Raw genomic sequence first — 19,247 nt, 5'->3', positions numbered from 1 at the left:
GGTTTTGGTTGTCTTTCCCAGGAAAAAAAAAAATACTGCTAAAGTTTATCCAGAATAAGTAAAAATGGAGCTTTATAAATAAACAGAATTCTAAGTTACCCACAATTGCCTTACAAAAAATACCCACAGGTGCTAGATATCCACAGTTACTTTACAAAATATATCTCCACCATATCCACAAACACCTCCACCATCTCCACAAATAAAAATAAAAATAAAAATAAAAAAACCCCAAGTCCCTCCACTATTTGGATTAAACCTTCTTAAAATTATTCACGGGCCTTTGTGCCATTAGACATGGCACACCAGGCCAATTCACCGCTAAACACGAGCTTCACAACAAATTGAATCTCCCCTTCAGTGATGGTGGCCTTTTTTCTTATATTGTGAAAGAGTAAAGGGCTCTTGAGCAACCCTTTGAAAAAGTCATTGATGAAGCTATTGATGATACTCATGGCTTGATTTGAGATCCGAAGGTTAGGATGTACTTGTTTGAGGACTTTATATGTAGAGACCGGTATCACTTTTTTCCATTTTTGGCCTATTTTCTTTTATTATGTATAATGTTTTTCTTGGAATGGGGATGCGTGTTCCGGGACTCATTTTGATCATTTATTAGAGTTACACATTTTCTTTTATTACATATTAAAAAGAATAAATGAATACTTACACATAAAAATATATTGGAAGTAAATTAATTCGTATTAATTACTAAGCATGTTTGAGGGTTATAAATACCTAAAAAAAAGCTTATATTTAAATTAATTAAGTTTTTTTTTTTTCTATTTAAATCTCACATTAGAAAGAAAATTATATAATTCTTTTTACACATTAAAAAAGAATAAATGAATATCTACACATACAAATATATTGGAATTAATAAATAATTGAAACATTGAATTAAGGATAGTATGGTATTCAATATATAACTATATAATTGAACAAATTAAATTAAGAATGTTATACTAGTAAAGTGATCCAATATAACTATATAATTAAACAAATTGAATTAAGAAGGCTATCCTGGTATAGTGATTCATATATAAGTTATATAATTATGTAATTAAACAAATTGAATTAAGAAGGCTATAGTATTATAGTGATTCATATATAATTATTTAATTAAACAAATTGAATTAAGAAGGATATAGTAGTACAGTGATTCATATATAATTATATAATTCAACACATTGAATTAAGGGAAGTATATTAATACATACATAACTATATAATTAAATATATTGATTTTTTTTTTAATGCAAATATATTGAATTAAGAAAGCTATACTAGTATAGTGATTCATAACTATATAATTAAACACTAGTATAGTGATTCCTATAACTATATAACTGAGCACATTTAATTAAGAAGGTTAAACTAGTAATGGATATATAACTGAGCACATTTAATTAAGAAGACATTGAATTATTCTTGTTTTTCCTATTTAAATTTAATTACAATGAATTAATCAATTGGTATTTAATTAATTAATGAATTAATCTGATAATAACTTAATTACTAATCAATTATTAATTAATTTGTCAAACACGTCAAAAGGAACTTTGCTATTTGATTAACGAAATTAAGTTTTTTAATGGTTATGTCATGATAACATGTGCAATTCAAAACACAAAATAATACGTAAGAGAGTCTCAAATCCAATCTCTAAAGAGATATTTTTGCTGTTTTTATTACCATCAATTATTAATTAATTTGTCAAGCATATCAAAAGGAACTTATTAATTGCTATTTGACTGATTAAATTAAGTTTTTTAATGGTGATGTTATGATAACAAGTCAATTCAAAACACAAAACAATATGTAAGGGAGTCTCAAATACAATCTCTGATATTTTTGCTGTATTTATTTCCGTCAACTGGGGGAAGCATCAGGTGATCCAGATGGGCATGGGATGCATTTGGTAGTCGATGCCCACCACATGTCTGGTTGCTTGCTTTTAATTAAAGCACATTACTTAATTTTAAAAAAGTTAAAGTGCAAAAAGCCCTTCGAATAGTTGACTTTTTGAAATTAACTCCTTTCAATTATAGATTGTTCCTTAAATTATTAATTTATTATAATTAAAGATAAACTCATCACAAAAGATTATTTTACCCTTTCTTATTAAATTTGTCATTTCTTACTAAAAATTTTTATTATATTTTCTCTTATTTAAATATTAATTTTACCATTTATCTTAATTGTATAATTAGTATCAATTGATTAGAAAAATGGTAAAAAATAAATAAATTTGTAGCTATTATTTTCTAAAATGATTAACTTATTATAATAAAACTTATTATACTCACTTTAACAAAATTTAGTATAAAAAAAATATCTTCTTTTTCAAACAATATTCCTGAAAAATTAATAAATTACGTAAATAAAAAAATCTTCTTTCTAATGTAATATATTAATGAAAATTAAGAAATTACTTAAATTGTTCCAAAATTTTCTATTTAAGAATTTTATTTAAATAATTAATTTTAAAAATTAAAGACAAACTTATGCAAATTTAATGGAGAATATTTCATCAAATTAGTATGAATTTTTTTCATAATTTATTTTAACAAGAAAAATATATCAAGTGTAATTCAACAAGAAAGGGTATTATGGTCATTTAATAAAAAATAGGTAAGACAATGTGACATTTTGCAACTAAATGTGATAGTTTAGGGGGTTATATGCATAAAATATATTTCAGGGGATTATTTGCAAATTTAGACATAGTCGAGAGTATTTTTTTTTTTTGCACTTTACCCTTAAAAAATGAAAGAAATTGGATAATGATTTAGAGTCTGAAAATTTTATAGCGAGTCATCACATGATTAGTGTCTCTCACACTCGTCCACGACTTCACAATACACGGTACACTCGTCCACACAATTATCTTGTCTTGGGACTCAACATTTTTGTTCGCCACACTTTTAATTGAACGATTTCACTTCATCACATGATATAATATTGCATCTTTAAACTCGAATTTGCACAATTTTGTTGTTAAATTTTATCCCAAAATATGATATTATATTTTTTTGAGTTCGAGTCCACATAATTTTATTATTGAGTTTCACCTTAAAATGTCTCGTACGAATTTCCTAAAGCTCGCACGGTATGATAGCTTTTGTATTGGCTCCCATGAGTTGCCACAATCACCTGGGACAGTCCAATAATTATGACTAATTTATATAAGTTGGGGTCCATTTGAAAAGAAAAGGAAAGATTTAACAAAAAAAACCATATTTTATCCAAAACAAGATATAAATGTGACCGTGAACTTCCATCACGACAGGGATAGAGAAAGACTCACCTTTGGCTTTTCTCTTGGTGGGTCCCAGACTCCTAGTACTCATGCAATTTTTTTACCGCACCAGAAAAAATCTGGACCATTAACAAAATACATTATCCAAATATAATATAATATATGCTTTTATTACATTACCTTTTTTTTTTTCGTGGTGTGAAACTTTTGACATTACTCTAGAGAAAGTGATTTACTCTTTTCCATTCAAAGGTCTTTGTCTTTTTAATTATTCTAATTATTTGCCTAATTTACCCACCATAGAGATTCTATTTTATGTCTTTTTTTCTTGCTTAGCAAAATAATAGTCCCTTTTTTTGTTTTTCTTGCTCCATAAATTTATGAAGCCCATTTACTTTTACAGATGATAATCACAGGGACAGAGCTACATGTAGCGTGCAATTGCCAAAGGTAACATGATCTGGCCATTTAATTTTTCTTTCTAAAAATGTGTGATTTAAAATCAAAATTTAATTTTTTATCTTTACCAATAGAGTCGTGATAATTAGTTGACTCATAGGTTTTTATCTATTAGATGTTATGGATAAGATTAATTATGAATTATCTATTAGATGTAGTGGATAAGGTCAAAGGGAGAGGAGCCATAAGCTATACAAATAGGATTTGAAATATAGGTTAGATTTATTTTAATTAAACTATGAGATCCCGTTTGGCAAACACTTCGTTGTTGTTGTTTGTTTTTTATTTATTTATTTTTATTTGCTTTTTTCCTCGCCTTTTGCTTTCAATAGTGTTAGGAGCAAAGCAAAACACATAAGCCTAGTTGGTAATTTTTTTGCTGCGATTTGAATAATACCAAAATATTCCCAAAAAAATATGTCAAAATCAAATTTGGTATTTTCGATCATTTCCACACTTACGGTGTAAAAAAAAAAAAACTAGTAGTATTAAATTAGATTTTTAACTTCCCATTTTATTTTTCAAACTAGTAATATTTTTTTTAGTTAACATGTTTTTATATTTTTACCTCAAAAAAAAATTTTTACATTAAGGTTCCATTTGTTTGGACGTATTAAAATATATTTTCGAAAGTATTTTTTTAGTTTATGATGTTTGATATTAAAATTTAATAAAAATAATTTATTCATTAATTTTTAATAAATTATTTTACATGTACAAAATTTTTTTTAAAACAAATATTTTCGAAACAAATAAGCCTTAATATAATGTTACGAAACATTCTCAAAAAAACAAAGAACTTAAAAATGGTTCATTTTCATGTTTTAAGCGTGACAGCATTTTCCCGGCGGATCTTCTCTTCCCCCAAACGGTCCACCTTTCTCCTCCAACAAGCCCGCACTAAAGTGCGCGGCGTCCAGACAAAAAAACCTCACTAACGTTCACTTCACCACCTTTAATTGTCTATCTATCTGGATTGCAAAGCCAAAAACCCTTGCGCATTAAAAGCCACCACCACTCTCCCCGGCGCACGTTATCCCAGCCAGCACTCTCCCCCCACGTGGCGCACCATCTTAACCTCAACACCCCCCACCCCTTTCCATTCCCTTCAACTAACTTTCGCTGAAACCCAAGCACATTCGAAGGAATTCGATTCCGTCCCGAAATGGGTAATCGAATTTCCATCCAAAAGAATCGATGACGATGAACAATACACATATATGTCTATATAGATATAGATACAGATATATACATACGTCTATATGTATATACTTATCTCACAGTTAAATGTCTCATCCTCCAACTTGTAATCGCACATCAACAACAACAACAACAGCAGCAGCAGCACTTGCTTCAGTATCTGATTCCGTCTCTCCACCGTCGATTCCACTCTCCATAACCGTCACAAGATGTGTATTTAAGTCGAAGATGCGACTTCCGAAGAGACCAGTCTCCTTTTGCCTCTCTCTCTTCTCTCCTCTCGAGTTCTCCTCTTCTGTTTCTCTCTCTAAAACACTTCTCTGGTCTCATTCCGCCATTCTCACCTCTCATCTCTGTTCAAGAATTTCCGGTCAATCTTCAACCAAGAGAAAAGGATTTCACACCGGAGGTAACAATATGAATCGTTTCGCAATGCTTTACTGGCTGTTTCAATTTCAATTCAAAATTTCACTGTAGACTGTTTGTTCAAATGAATTTCAGCGTTCTTCATATTTTTCTTGAATTTTGGGGAATTTAGGGTTTAGGGGATTAGAGAAGTTAAATGATTTGGTGTGTTAGATAATCTAATAAATTGTTTAGGGAGCAAATGAATGTTTTTCATGTGAGGAATTGGATTGTTAAGTGTTTCTTGGAGCTAATCATTGGAGTATAAATAAATTTGAGGGTTGGCACGTAGGGTGGTGTGCTGTGTGTAATATTAAATTATTTGTTTTGTTAGATAACGATTGTTTTAGGGAACAAATCAGTGTTGTTTATTTGAGGGATTAGTGTTGTTTATTTGAGGAATTGGATTGTTAGGTTAGGTGTTTCTTGGAGCTAATCATTGGAGTATAAATAAACTTGAGGGTTGGGACATAAGGAGGTGTGGTGTGTGATCTTGTGGTGGCAAATGACTGTTTTTTATGTGAGGAATTGGATTTTAAGGTCAGGTGTTTCTTGGAGCTAGTACTCATTGAAGGATTGGGACATAAGGCAGTGTGATATGTGTACTTTTGGTCACTGAGAAGGTAATAAACTTTTAAGGCTTTGTTATAAATTTTTTGTCTTTTAGGTTAATCTAAGTATGGTTGTTGAGTTTATGTATTGTGTTTGACAATTGAGAGGGAGGAATGTAAGGCAGACTGGTGGAGCTTTTGGTGTCTTTTGTGTTGAATGGGGGTTGAATATGGGAATATGAGTTGTTGGGGCTACTCATTACTTGCATATTGAACCTGCATAGTTGCTGGTAATGTCAAGCTTAGAGTAACCCAATTGGATTGAATTATTGCTTGATGCCAGGAATAGTTTTGTTTGTACATGGCATGGCAGGGTGATGAATGACTGAATGAGCACCTCTATTTTTTTTTTTCCCCTCAATGTGCTGACCATACATGTAAATAGTTTTGTTAGTTTTATTTTTTATTTATTTTATTTCTTCTTTTTGTTTTTGTAATTTTTCTTTCCTCCTTTCAAATTCTATATGCTGAAGAGGAAAAAGATTTTGTTTTTGTTTTTGTTTTTGTTAGAAGCTGGTCAATATTGATACAGTTCTTAGGAATCTGAATATACCGGAAAAAGATCAAAGTTGGTGTAAATTGAATAAACTTTGAAGTGTATTAATTTCATTGGAACAACTTATGAATAAATGGTTTGAATTTTTTATTTGGCTTCAAATTTGCTCCTACTATATCAACAATAATTTTATTTCTTCTTTTTGTTTTTGTAATTATTCTTTCCTCCTTTCAAATTCTATATGCTGAAGAGGAAAAAGTTTTTGTTTTTGTTCTTGATTTTTTTTAGAAGCTGGTCAATATTGATACAGTTCTTAGGAATCCGAATATACCGGAAAAAGATCAAAGTTGGTGTTAAATTGAATACACTTTAAAGTGTATGAATTTCATTGGAACAACTTATGAATAAATGGTTTGAATTTTTAATTTGGCTTCAAATTTGCTCCTACTAAGGTATGACACTTTTATTAGCAATTGATGCAGTGTGCTAAATGGAATTTCTTATATTTTAATTTCGTTGCTAGTAATAGTTACTTGATTATGAAAGTAAGCTTGAAGATATGCACATGTTAACATCTGAGTTCAAATCTTATTGTAAATTATGTGTGAAAAATATGCAATGGACAAAAGCACACACATGGAGTGGCAGACACTCTTGTGATTGATCTGATGCAGAATTGATATATTATGTAGCACTACGAAGAATGGGTACTGTTATTAGGAAGTTGTATTTCTATCAAATACCGATACTCCTCGGATATTGGCAAATTAGCTATCTGATACTTGCTAAATGTTTATAATTTGAAACTAATTTTTTTTTATTCTGAACGCATAGTTGATGCTTCTTAGATACTCCAAGGCATATGTCCGACACAAGTTGAAAATGTAACTTTTCTATGTATAATTTAACAGTGTAATTATTAGAAAAAGCATTTTTTTTTTTTTTTTGCTAAGTTATTAGAAAAAGCATTAAATACTTAAAATTTCTTAAAATTAGAAGAAATGAAATATAATGATTTTATCATTTTCTAGTTTAGTCCAAATATTATGTCTGTCCAATATAACTTTTTTTTTTTTAATATTCTTTTTTATTAAGGGAATGTTTTGTAGTAATATATTTATCTATATATATATATATATATATATATATAACATACATACATAAATGCAATACATACTTACATAATTATATATATTGCCATATTCTCACTGTATACATATCCGTATACTATTGTTAAGTTGTTTTGCTGTGTTGGTATCGTGCTCTGTCCATATCCGTAGCTGTCTTCATGCTTCAGATAGCAACTTTATTGCTACTATTGGATTGGTCAACTTACCTTTTATTACTTGTCATCTTTTCTGGTGGCATTCATATTTTTATTTGCTTTTAGTAGTCAATCAAGGTTCATGCTGTGTGATTCGATCTTTGAATGCACAGTAAAGTCATGAAGTGGTTGGAATTTATATTTAAGGGAGTAATTGTGTGTGTGTGTATGTGTCTTTCTTGCTAAACCCAACAGGAGCTGATCAATTGCATGAAAGTTTAACAATGGAGGGGAGTGGCGTAGATGACAAAACATTGAAGTTTCAGCGTACTACTTGCTGTGGTGGTTGTCAGGATCCACGTATATGGTCATCTCCTGAAGGGGGTAGTAAAATTGATATAGGAAGACAGATTTTCTGCAATAGATCTTTGAATATGAAGAATATTGTCGCTGTTGGGTTTGACATGGATTATACCTTGGCACAATACAAATCTGAAACTTTCGAATCTCTTGCATACGAAGGCACAATCAGAAAGCTAGTGTATGATTTGGGATACCCTCGTGAGGTTTGTCTGCTTTCTGTTATAATGCAATATTTTGATCAGTGTCTGATCTCGGCTGTACATTATAATTTATATTTGTACACAGAAATGCACACACTCTCACAGTTGATTTAATTGCAACTTATAATGGGTCAATATTTTCTTAATTTTTATAGAAATTTGAGGGAATGTTTATGTGCGGTATTTGTACTAGATTCCTTTTTCTTTTCAGAAAAAATTCCTACTATCTATTTCTATGAATTCAAAATTCTATTTTCTTTGTCGTCTCTGTTTGTTCATTAAATTTGAAGCAACAATGGACAGATTCCTTGACAAAAGTGGTTTTTGTGTAGTTGTTGGAGTGGACGTTTGATTGGAATTACATGGTCAGAGGTTTAGTTCTTGATAAAAAGAGAGGGAACATATTGAAGGTATTGTTACTTCATTTTCAAATTTTATAGTTTGTGATGTTATATATGTATACATATAAACAAAAAAATACCCACACATATTGACAATTACAGTTTTTTTTTTTTTTGGTGACAAGAGGGGTGTCTCCATCCTTTGGGTGAGACTGATCCCCTCAGGATACGTGGTAGACCCAAACCCACGTGTCAATTTTGTTAGTGTAGTTCTTAATTACTCTTCCACCCCTTGGTGTTACATTGACAATTCTTGTTGGTTTGATCATTTTGATGTATACTTATATATTGTTTTTGTTTATCATGCAGATGGATCGACACAAGTATGTGAAAGTAGCATACCATGGATTTAAGGAGTTGTCAAAGGAAGATAAAGTTGCAGCTTACGGAAATACTTTGACACGAGATTCTTTTGATGAGCCTGATTATGCACTCATTGATACTCTTTTTTCATTGGCTGAGGCATACTTATTTGGGCAACTAGTTGATTTCAAGGACAAGAATCCTGGAAAAGTTCCAGAAGGTGCAGAGTAAGAGAGTGTCCATTTTCGAACTTTTTTATTTTTTCTCTTTTAAATATTTAACTGATACGTTAATGCATTCACGAGAATTTGGTAGCTAGAGGTTCCAAAAAATGATTTGATTATAATTTTTAATGTATCTAAGGGAACTCATGTTAGATTTTCTTGCTTGCCCCCTCTTTTATCTCAATAAGGAACATATACTACCATGAAATGAAGGTAAAAAAGAGGAAGAATTTTGCTAGAAACAAAGCACAAATGCTCATAAACCAAAAATATAAGCAAATAAACAATGAAGTAAAAATGTAAATCTGAAAAGAAGCAGTTGGTTAGAAATCAGACTTGCCAAATACCTCTACCAATGTAACAATCTTTTTTCACTGAAGAATCTGTTTCAGTGTTTCTTTAGCTTTTTTGCTCTTAATACAACTTACTCTAATCAATGGGCTCTAGCCTAGATGGTATAAGCTCTTCTCCCCCTTTGGAGAGGTTGAGTGTTTGAGCCCCGGTGGGGGAAAAACAAATAGTGGGTGGCTGTGTTTGCTTGAACTTTCCCAAAAAAAAAAAAATAGTCTAAATGGCATATGAAATCTTAAAACATTTATTTTTTATTTTTATTTTTATTTTTTTTTAATAATATCTGGAGTAGTCTCACACAATCACATTGTTATTTTTTTTTAATATATTTGGGGTTGGGCAAGGAGTCCTTGTCTTTGCTGGGTATACAACCCTTTTTCTTGGCTATATTAATGATGCATGAAACATGATTGCAGCTACCCTCGTATGTATAAAGATGTTCGAGCTGCAGTGGACTTGTGCCATCGTGATGGAACATTGAAGCAGATGGTTGCAAAAGATCCTAAAAGGTACAAAAATGATTTATTATTATTATTTTGGGAATAATGAGGAACTGTTTCAACCAGGTGTCCCTTGGACTTGTGGCTACAACTAGACACCGGATACTACAAATAATTTATTACTGTTCTTATAACAAATAATTTATTATTGCTTGATGCAAGAATGCTAGAACAAATGATAGAAGGTTGGCTACTGTCTAACTTGCCTTGCAACATTTATATTCTCATCATATGTATAAAGATGCTCGAGTAGTGGGCTTGTGCCAACACTTTATATGATTGAGGAATGCTTGTAAAATTAAAATTGTGACTAGATGAAATGGGAAATAAGCGCAAAGAGGGATGCAAGTCTTCGTTCAACTGGTTGTTAAATTTAGAATTAATTAAAATAGCTTGCATGCAAGGATGGCCATATATATTTCCTGTAGGTGGGTTTTGCTGCTTGTGCAGTTTAAAGGCTCTTAGAGATAGAAAATCAATGCTGATTGCTGACTGAACCCAGAAAATATAATTGAATATTTCCAAAGACAAGAGTTGTTGAAAGATAATCTTTTAGTCTCTCCAATTTGTTAGAACAAACTTTAACCCATAAATGCGGCTTGCTGAGAGTGGTTGTCTATGGGCAGAACTAAGATGGCACTTCCTGTACAAATTGGCTGCCCCTTGAATCTGGCAAACTCATGCTTGATCATTAAATATATATACATATATATTTGTGCATTTAATTTTTACTGGGCTCGAAATTATACATTTGACCATTATTTGCATCTATTAATCTTCAATATCACCCTGAATATATATATATATATATATATTTATTATATTAGAATCTTAATTATGATTTTTTTTGAAGTCTTACATTATTCATTTGACCATAGTGTTGTTCATGTTTCAGGTACATTAACGAGGATACCTCAATAGTTCCCATGCTCAAAATGCTCAGAGATTCTGGTCGTTCAACATTTCTTGTGACAAATAGGTAACAGTGTTTTTTGTTTAATTCTTTATTTTAGTATTAAAGGCTTGATTTGAACCGTTGGACAAATGACATAATTTCTTGTATGCAAAGTTGTTGGGATAACTACTTGCTTTTCGCTGTTCAAATTTTATCTGCCATTTTCAATTTGTATTCATGATTGCCTTCGGCTTCTAACATACTTAATTCAAAATTCTCTTATTATTACACTATGCTTTCATATTTATATATTTGTAAGAGCTAATATAGTTAATATCCTCAATTTTATCTGTTGCAGTCTTTGGGACTATACAAATATAGTGATGAATTTTCTCTGTGGACCCCAAACTTTTGATCGTAGCCTCGCTTCCAACTTCAATTGGCTTCAATATTTTGACGTCGTCATCACTGGCAGGTGATGTTCTTTCCATGAGCATTCTAACTCAAAACACTAAATGCAGTACTTTCTACTGCTGCCTCGGTTGTTCTTTTTCTTTTCCTTCTCATTGGTAAGAAACACACTCACATACCCACTGTGCCCCTATGGGGACTTGAACCCTCGACCTTCTACCTTGGAATGCGAGGAAGTACCACTAGGCTACAGCCCTTGGTGGCTGCTGCCTCGATTGTTTCATTTCCAAACTTGGGACATTTACACTAAACTTTAAAGTTTGGTGTTCTTTGTCCTTTTTCTGAACTTTCCACTTGCGTTTGAGTGTAAAATCAATTAACCAAAGTGATTTCTCACGTGGTTGCAGAAATGTGTGGAAGTTCTTTCTTTGTAGAGATATTGTGAAAGCATCTTTTGGTGACTTGGGAGAATGCAACAGATTGCGTTGAACTTGTTTTTATACTTTTAAGTTCCTTATTATCTAATAATAAACCAGTGATATTTCCAGCTTAGAGTTGAAGTCGAATAATATTGCACTTTGCAACTTCACAATTGATTGTGGAAAATTGTGTTATGAATATTCTTTCCATCCTTTATATAATTTCATGCGAATTGTTTTTGGTTTTTCATCATAAAAAAGCAACTATTCGTTTATACAGTGCAAAACCAAGTTTCTTCCATGATGAAAATCGTGCCATTCTTTTTGAGGTCGAACCTGAATCTGGGATGCTACTTAATACTGATAATGGTACTCCTATGCCTCAGGTTAGAGGAAACGTTCTATGATCTTGAACAATGCACGTATCTTTGTTAGCTTTTCCTTCACTTTCTCATGATTGTGATCTTATCTTCAACTAATTAGGTGGGCAGTACTTTTTTTAGACCACCAGCAAAGAGCTTGAAGAAGACATGTAGAATTTTCCAGGTATGCTTATAGATTTATCTCTGTATAACAAAATCTACCTTGTTCAATGTGTAAAAACTATATTATCTGTTCCTTTTTTTTATTATTTTTATTTTTTTTATAAGTATCCGTTCCGTATCCCCTTGATTAATTTTCGACAGTTAAAATTTTTTATTTGGTAACTTGAATAGTTAGTATGTTAATTGTTAACGACTTGTTTGCATTTTCAGGGAGGCAGTGTTGGCCATCTGCATAAACTATTGGCTATTGAATCGAGTTCACAGGTATTGTGTTAATCTGTTGGTTAGTTACCTGATGTTTTCAAGGTTCAATTCTTTTTCATGTTTATGAATTTCTTCTTTGATAATTGTATATACACACATTTGTTTTGAATGAGTTTTTTTTAGTGAATGTATATGGGGGTGCAATGGTAAGATTAAACAAGAAAACAGCTTCTCCGCATGCGGAGGTAAGGTTGAGTACATCTGAACCTCCCGAGATCCCACAGTAGTGGCAACCTCATGCACTGGGCTTGGCAAAAATATAAATTAAAGATATACATGTATTTATTGAATAATATCTTTAATAGTGGGATTCTTTGAGATTTCATTTTAATTTATTAGTAATGTGCATATCTTATTTGGATGTGTATCCAAACATATTAAACATATATTTCTATTTGTAGATAATATTGGGTTTTGTTAAGGTTATAATGAATCTTTATTTTATGTTGTCTTTTATTGTATTGGATGGCCCTAAACTAGCAATCTAAGAAATTAATGTTTTTGCAAATGAATATTTACTCTTCCATTATATATTTCAGTTGTAGGGTTAGCTCATGACTTCTTAGAATAGATGAATTTGTTCTTGGTTTGTTCTGCCATCCTGGCCATTGAATCACTAGGGATTCGGTTTCAATAAAAGCTTCTGCATTCATTGGTTCTATTGTTGAAAGGATATCTTTTGAAATTGTATCTGATTTGAGAAGCTTATATGAATTATAATGTTATTGAGTTCAATTTAAAGGTTAATGTTATTCTGATTCAAGTAGAATTCAGTATGTTACTAATTGTTTTTGTCGTTCGTGTTAATGTTTCTAATACTTGTACGATATTAGTAGGTTCTTTATGTCGGGGATCACATCTATGGAGATATTTTACGCAGCAAAAAAGTTCTTGGTACCCTCTGCTTTTCTTTCTTTTCATATTGAGTATTAAGTATGATTTTTATTCTAGTTGAATGGTTATTACATTTTATTGAATAGATGTTTTTGAGCACTGGTCTAAAACGTGTGTTCTAGAATTGGCAAATAAGGTAGGGTTGGACATGATGGTGGTTTGTTTTTACATTTTCAGATGAAGTGTAGATGATCTGTTGTCATGGTTGAAAATTATATTTGGAAATGTTCTTGCGATTAAAACTTACGCGTAAAGAAATTCTGTAAGCTAGTTGAAGATGCATTAAGAGTTCAAACAGAGCTTCATGGTTAATCGTCTTTCCAGATAATGAGCCAAGAGATTATTGAAGTTGTAGGTGAAATAATAGCTTGGAAATATTTTCTGTTGAAATAAAACAGTGTGTCAGTCGTGTTTTTATGAACTTGTTAAACACTAAGTTTCTGGGAAGAAGCAGTGTATTTTGAAAGTTAGGGGTCATGAAGTTGAAAATCTTTCAAGGTAAGCCGAGTGTTTTGCCTCTAGAATGAACAGTCCAATTTGAAATTGAAACTTGATGATGGTGAATATTCTTTGCAACTTGTCTTCACAGATCATGTGTGGATTCCTTGGTATAGTTTTTTTTTTTTTTTTTTTCCTTCTTTTTTTTCCCCTGAAAAGTTTACTGTTATTAGAGAGCTTAGATGGGGTGCAACTGATACACTCACAGGGTATGATTAAAGATCCCCAAGGGGCTCAGGATCCATACCTAAATGATGTATTCAGCAAGAAGTCTACAAAAGAGTCGGAAGAGATGGTCAAGTCTTTCCCTTAAAAGTTGCATCAACAAGGACCTAACGATCACATGTTTCAACTTGAAGACTGGGAGCTCACCATAAAAAGCTTGTAGATTCTACTGCTCCTGACACACCACCGAGGGCATAGGGGTGCCACTTTTGCACCGACCTTACACTCAACGGATATGATCCGCAGCTGAATTCTCCAACCCTGATTACTGATCTAGGCATGACTAATTGAACCCCAAAAGGGGCAGAGGTAGACCATATTCTTTAAAGGGATACAACTCATACATCCATCACATTTATATACTTGTGGAGGATGGATTACTGATGGTAAGAGTTGCAATAGGAGACACAATGAGATTAATTATGGCCAGTTCGGTGTGTTTGTTAGATGGATACATTCAAGTGAAACAAAGGGGTTATTGATTGGTGTAATGTTGAAAGCATGAGAATGGGCGATTGAATACTAGGGTTTCCACTTAGCAAATAATGTGATGATTAGGTTTGTACCCACTGTACCCCACTGCATTCTGGGTAATCGCTTCTTTTTATATTATTATGTATGCTCAATGGATCGTCTTTATCTTGTGTTCATATCATGTCCTTTGAACAGGCTGGCGAACAATGCTTGTTGTTCCGGAGCTTGAGAGAGAGGTTCAACTCCTTTGGGAATCAAGGGACTCTCGCAAGGTATGAATGTATAACTATTTGGTTCGAATTGTATCTTTCTATGAGGCGGATGCAAATTAAAAAAAAAAAAGTATTATCTCCTTCTACAGTAGGTAGTTGTTCTCCAATTTGTGAAGGTCGTGTATTAATATGGTAACATTCTTTTAACTTTGCTGGAGGAAGTAAAACTATTAATTAAGTGCATTTCACTAAATATGTCAATGAAGTAACATCTCCAAAGTGTTAATGGATGACAAGGTAGTGTCACTTGCTAATTTAATCATTCCATTGAGTAGAAAGCAGGAGTAGTCCTATCTTCCTAGATAGGGCTATGATGCAGATATTTTGAGGCCAACAACATAAAACAGTAGAGTGTTGCATGGATGACCTTGCGGTTAAAAGCAGAAAGAAAGAAGATCACCTCGCAGATCTACAAAAGTCTACAAGATGCTTCAAAAGAACAACATGGGGATGAATCCCTCAAATGCTTTCGGGGGTTAGTAACTGGAAAGTTATTGGGTTTTGTAAATACAAGAGATAGAATCACACAGTTGACCCAGCCAAATCTAAAGCCGATCCATGCGCATGTGGCTCATGCAGGGTGTTCGAGACCTTTATAAATTGACCCTTTGAAAGAAGTTAGCTATAATGCTTACCAGGACTTCAAACTATAGCAAAATTCTGTATTTCAGACTTAAATTGTTGATAGAATCTCAAGTAATATGGGTATATCTAAGAAAATGCCTTGGTATGCATCTTAGACAGTGCAACATATATCTGGCAATTCTAATGCACAAAAATAGGCAGATGGTGGGATGAGGAGAAGAAGATGACTGGTCATAATATGTGTGTGCACACAATGTGCGATATTATCATATTCTAATTAATCATTGTTGTTCTATAGTTGAGTGAACTGGATGTTTTCTAATCTGAAAGTCATATTAAAGAATTGGCTGATGTAAAGGAACCAGTTTAGGTGTAAATGCTTCTAATTTTGTTCCTGGTTTTGTAATGTATAAGTGGTTTCATGCAGCAACTTCGATTGTTGAGGAATGAGCGTGATCTCATTGAAGACAAGATACATCATCTGAAGTGGTCTCTCAAGTAAGTATTTACCAATAATGCCACATTCTGTGTGCCAAAATTGCTTGCTGTTAGAATACTTGAGAGCAGTGGGCCATCCCTCCTTGTTTGTTATAAATAGAAATTTTATTTTTATTTATTTTTTTCTTTATCACGTTATAAATAGAATTTGAGTCAAGGTCTATTATATTGAAAATAGTTCACTGGTACAATATCTAAAACATTCGGTCAAAATGTTCTTGCAGTTGGATCAATCACCAGTTCACCTTATTTAGACTTATATTTTTTTTGAACTTCATAATATTGACCGTGACATCTGGGAATGAATACCATCTTTTGTAGTTAAAGCTGTCATTTCTTGCTTCAGGTTTGAAGGTCTTGCAGTTGATAAGAAGCAAAAGCTACATTATGAACTTGTCGAATTGGAGGTATGTCTATGTATCTTCATTGCTTATGCAATCAAAACTTTTAATGATCCCTTTGCTGAATAGGGGGTGAAATGGAATTTTCTTATTTGTAATCTATGCCCCTTAAAGGTAGCGAAGTATTGTAATGAAAACTGAAATGAAGTTACTACAGTAGTAATTGGAGTCATCCCTAAGAATAAGAAGTGGAAATGGAATATGTTACTGGTGTCATTTCTTTGATATTTCAATTAGCTGTACATAATCTGAACTGTCATTTCATATGTCTTGGATAACATGTCTATGTTTTAAGCCAGGGCCCTTCTTTGTGTGAAGGAGCTGTCTTGTAACTTTCTTTTCAAATGCATTTTCATTTCCACAATGAAATAATTTTATGTTCTCCCTTTATTTGAGTGTATAATTGAAATATGATATTTTTCTAAAACAAATTATCCCACTTCGCTATTACGTAGAAGGTGGGTAAGTTATAGGGTGACTTGGGTTCCATGATGGGCTGTTTCATAGGCCTTGGCTGCCAGTGACCAGTCTGGCCCACTAACTAGTTGCCGGGCTGGTCACCGGCAGACTTTGTCCGCGGGCCTTTTGCTATCACAATTACCCTTGCAACCTTCACTATGCTACTTGTACATTTAATTCAGCTCTAACTGTTTAATGCTATATTCAATTGTCTATTGCTTTCCTTTTTTCTTTTTTCTAAAGTAAAACCATATTTATGTATAAATGGGGGGAAAAAAGATTTCTGCTAGCTTGAAACTCCTGAAAATGAACTATGCCATGATGAAATGTCTGATGTACGAATTAAAAATATTATTTTTCTTTAATGGTTTCGTTTTGTAGTCTCAAAGGGAGCAAGTTCGTCAGAGTCATCAACAGGCTCAACGAGAATGTCATCAAAAGGTAACAAAAACGTTTGGAGAATGGTGCTTGTTTTAAGCACTTCAATTTTGGGAAGTTCTACATTATTGGGTTGAAGCAGTTGTTACTTGTTCACTTCCACGAGAAACGTATAAACCAACATAGGATATGGACTAGCCTAGTTGTTTGCAATGTTGACGGACATAATTGTCGAAGATTTAAATCATATGGCCCATGCAACTTGCAAATGATGTCTGCAACGATTCTCTTCCACATTTTGATTTTATGGTTTACTTGTATGGTAATTAAGTGACACGCACACACACACACTATAGGATGGTAAAAGCCCTAGTGAACGCTTTCTTGCTATATGATCTTTTCCCTAAATATGTGCTACTATTTTAAGTGTGGCAGCTTATATCCATTGTAATATAGGATGTTATGTATGTCTTGATTTATTTTAGTTCCACAAGGTCTGGGGACAACTTATGAAGACTGGCTATCAGAATTCCCGCTTTGCACATCAGGTCAGCTTAAACATCTGCTTAGATGATGAATTTAATAGTTTTTTTTTTTGGTTTATTTACATCAGGTAGTGCCTCAATTGTGTTTTGCCTTGTGCAGGTGGAGAGATTTGCCTGCCTCTATACGAGCCAAGTGAGCAACCTGAGCCTATATTCACCGGACAAGTACTATAGACCAAGTGAAGACTTCATGCCCCATGAATTTGAAATCTTTTCCCTGTGAAAAACTTATTTTTTCACTCCAACAATGAGATGTTGCAACTCGAGGTAGTTACCATAAAATAGAAAATGTGGGGAAATTAGGGAAGCATTAATTTCATTGTTAGGCTTAGAAGCATAGAAGCCGAGCTTTTACCAAAGTTATTCTGTTGTTTGTGTGGGTGTAGCGTTCTTGGATATGGTCTGGGGGTGGGGGTGAGACTTTACAGGCAAATTAAAGGTGGATTACTTGTCCATGAAAATTGTCCAAGTGTAAGACAGATGTGTAACATTTTACTTCAAATGACAAGTTTTTTCTTCCTTCATATATTTGTTTATGTTGGTGATTTATAATTCTAAATCTACGACAGATGGGCACTAGAAGTTGTGGCATGGCAATGTTGATAGGTGTAACGGGTGGGCGATTGTCCATTTACCCAAAAGTTCGAACTATTAGGTAGTGCTGCATACCCATCCATTTATACCCAATCACTTTCCCATCCGATTCCGATGTGGGACAAATGACCCTTGTTATATTCTCCCTTACCCAAACTCGCAACGCCCTCGTTGCGATTCGGGCCACCCTACCTACCCGGGATGCTAGCCCGGACTCCTTCCGGGCCGGGTGCTTAGCGTGACACTGGATCAAAGATTGGGTCTGGCTCTGATATCAACTGTAACGGGTGGACGCTTGTCCATTTACCCAAAAGCTCGAACTATTGGGTAGTGCTGCATACCCACCCATTTATACACACTTTAACCTCCATCCAAATTCGATGTGGGACAAGTTTCACTTGTAACATTTTCCCTCACCCGAACTCACGCAACGCCCTCGTTGCGGTCAGACCACCTTACTTACCCGGAGGCAGATCCGGACGCCTTCCAGGCCGAGCGCTTGGCGTGACACCTGATTAAGAACTGGGTCTGGTTCTGATACCAACTGTAACGGGTGGGCGTTTGCTCATTTACCCAAAAGCTCGAACTATTGGGTAGTGTTGCATACCCACCCATTTATACCCAATCACTTTCCTATCCGATTCCGATGTGGGACATATGACCCTTGTTACAGTAGGGGTGTACGAATGTAGTGAATAATTTTCTGCCAAATCTTTTCCAGTTTTTGACCTTCCAAATATATATATATATACTTAGGACTCATTTGGCATAGTTTTTGCTTCTGCTTTTACTTTTACGAAGAAAAAGAGAAGCAAAAACTATTACTTTTATTTCAAGTGTAGGATAGCTTT

The 19,247-nt window shown here is 33.2% G+C and overlaps 1 protein-coding gene across 2 annotated transcripts; it reads left to right on the top strand.

The window, feature by feature from the left end:
• Positions 1–4,693: 4,693 nt before the first annotated feature.
• Positions 4,694–18,326, top strand: LOC132279459 (uncharacterized). Of its 2 annotated transcripts, none has more exons than XM_059781440.1 (17): positions 4,694–5,330; positions 7,953–8,263; positions 8,593–8,670; positions 8,971–9,191; positions 9,956–10,048; positions 10,935–11,018; positions 11,293–11,409; positions 12,045–12,150; positions 12,248–12,310; positions 12,520–12,573; positions 13,410–13,467; positions 14,860–14,936; positions 15,949–16,019; positions 16,366–16,426; positions 17,261–17,320; positions 17,752–17,805; positions 17,903–18,326. In XM_059781440.1, the coding sequence occupies exons 1-17, from the start codon at positions 5,009–5,011 to the stop codon at positions 18,023–18,025; spliced, it is 1,953 nt and encodes a 650-aa protein (XP_059637423.1). In that variant the 5' UTR covers positions 4,694–5,008; the 3' UTR covers positions 18,026–18,326. The 2 variants fall into 2 exon arrangements, with proteins under 2 accessions (XP_059637423.1, XP_059637422.1); XM_059781439.1 differs by having other exon boundaries at positions 4,697–5,330; positions 17,743–17,805.
• The last annotated feature ends 921 nt before the right edge of the window (positions 18,327–19,247 follow it).

Source organism: Cornus florida, unplaced genomic scaffold (genome assembly GCF_030987335.1).
Source record: "Cornus florida cultivar Cherokee Brave unplaced genomic scaffold, ASM3098733v1 CherokeeBrave_3.0.0_Hap2_Chr10, whole genome shotgun sequence".
In the NCBI taxonomy this organism is placed as follows: Eukaryota; Viridiplantae; Streptophyta; class Magnoliopsida; order Cornales; family Cornaceae; genus Cornus; species Cornus florida.
This window is presented reverse-complemented; position numbering and strand designations above follow the sequence as displayed.

Coding starts and splice junctions, on each gene's coding strand:
- LOC132279459 (XM_059781439.1), top strand. CDS start 5,009: ATGTCTCATCCTCCAACTTGTAATCGCACATCAACAACAACAACAACA. Junction 5,331..7,952: donor AAAAGGATTTCACACCGGAG/GTAACAATATGA, acceptor TAAACCCAACAG/GAGCTGATCAATTGCATGAA. Junction 13,468..14,859: donor ACGCAGCAAAAAAGTTCTTG/GTACCCTCTGCT, acceptor TCCTTTGAACAG/GCTGGCGAACAATGCTTGTT.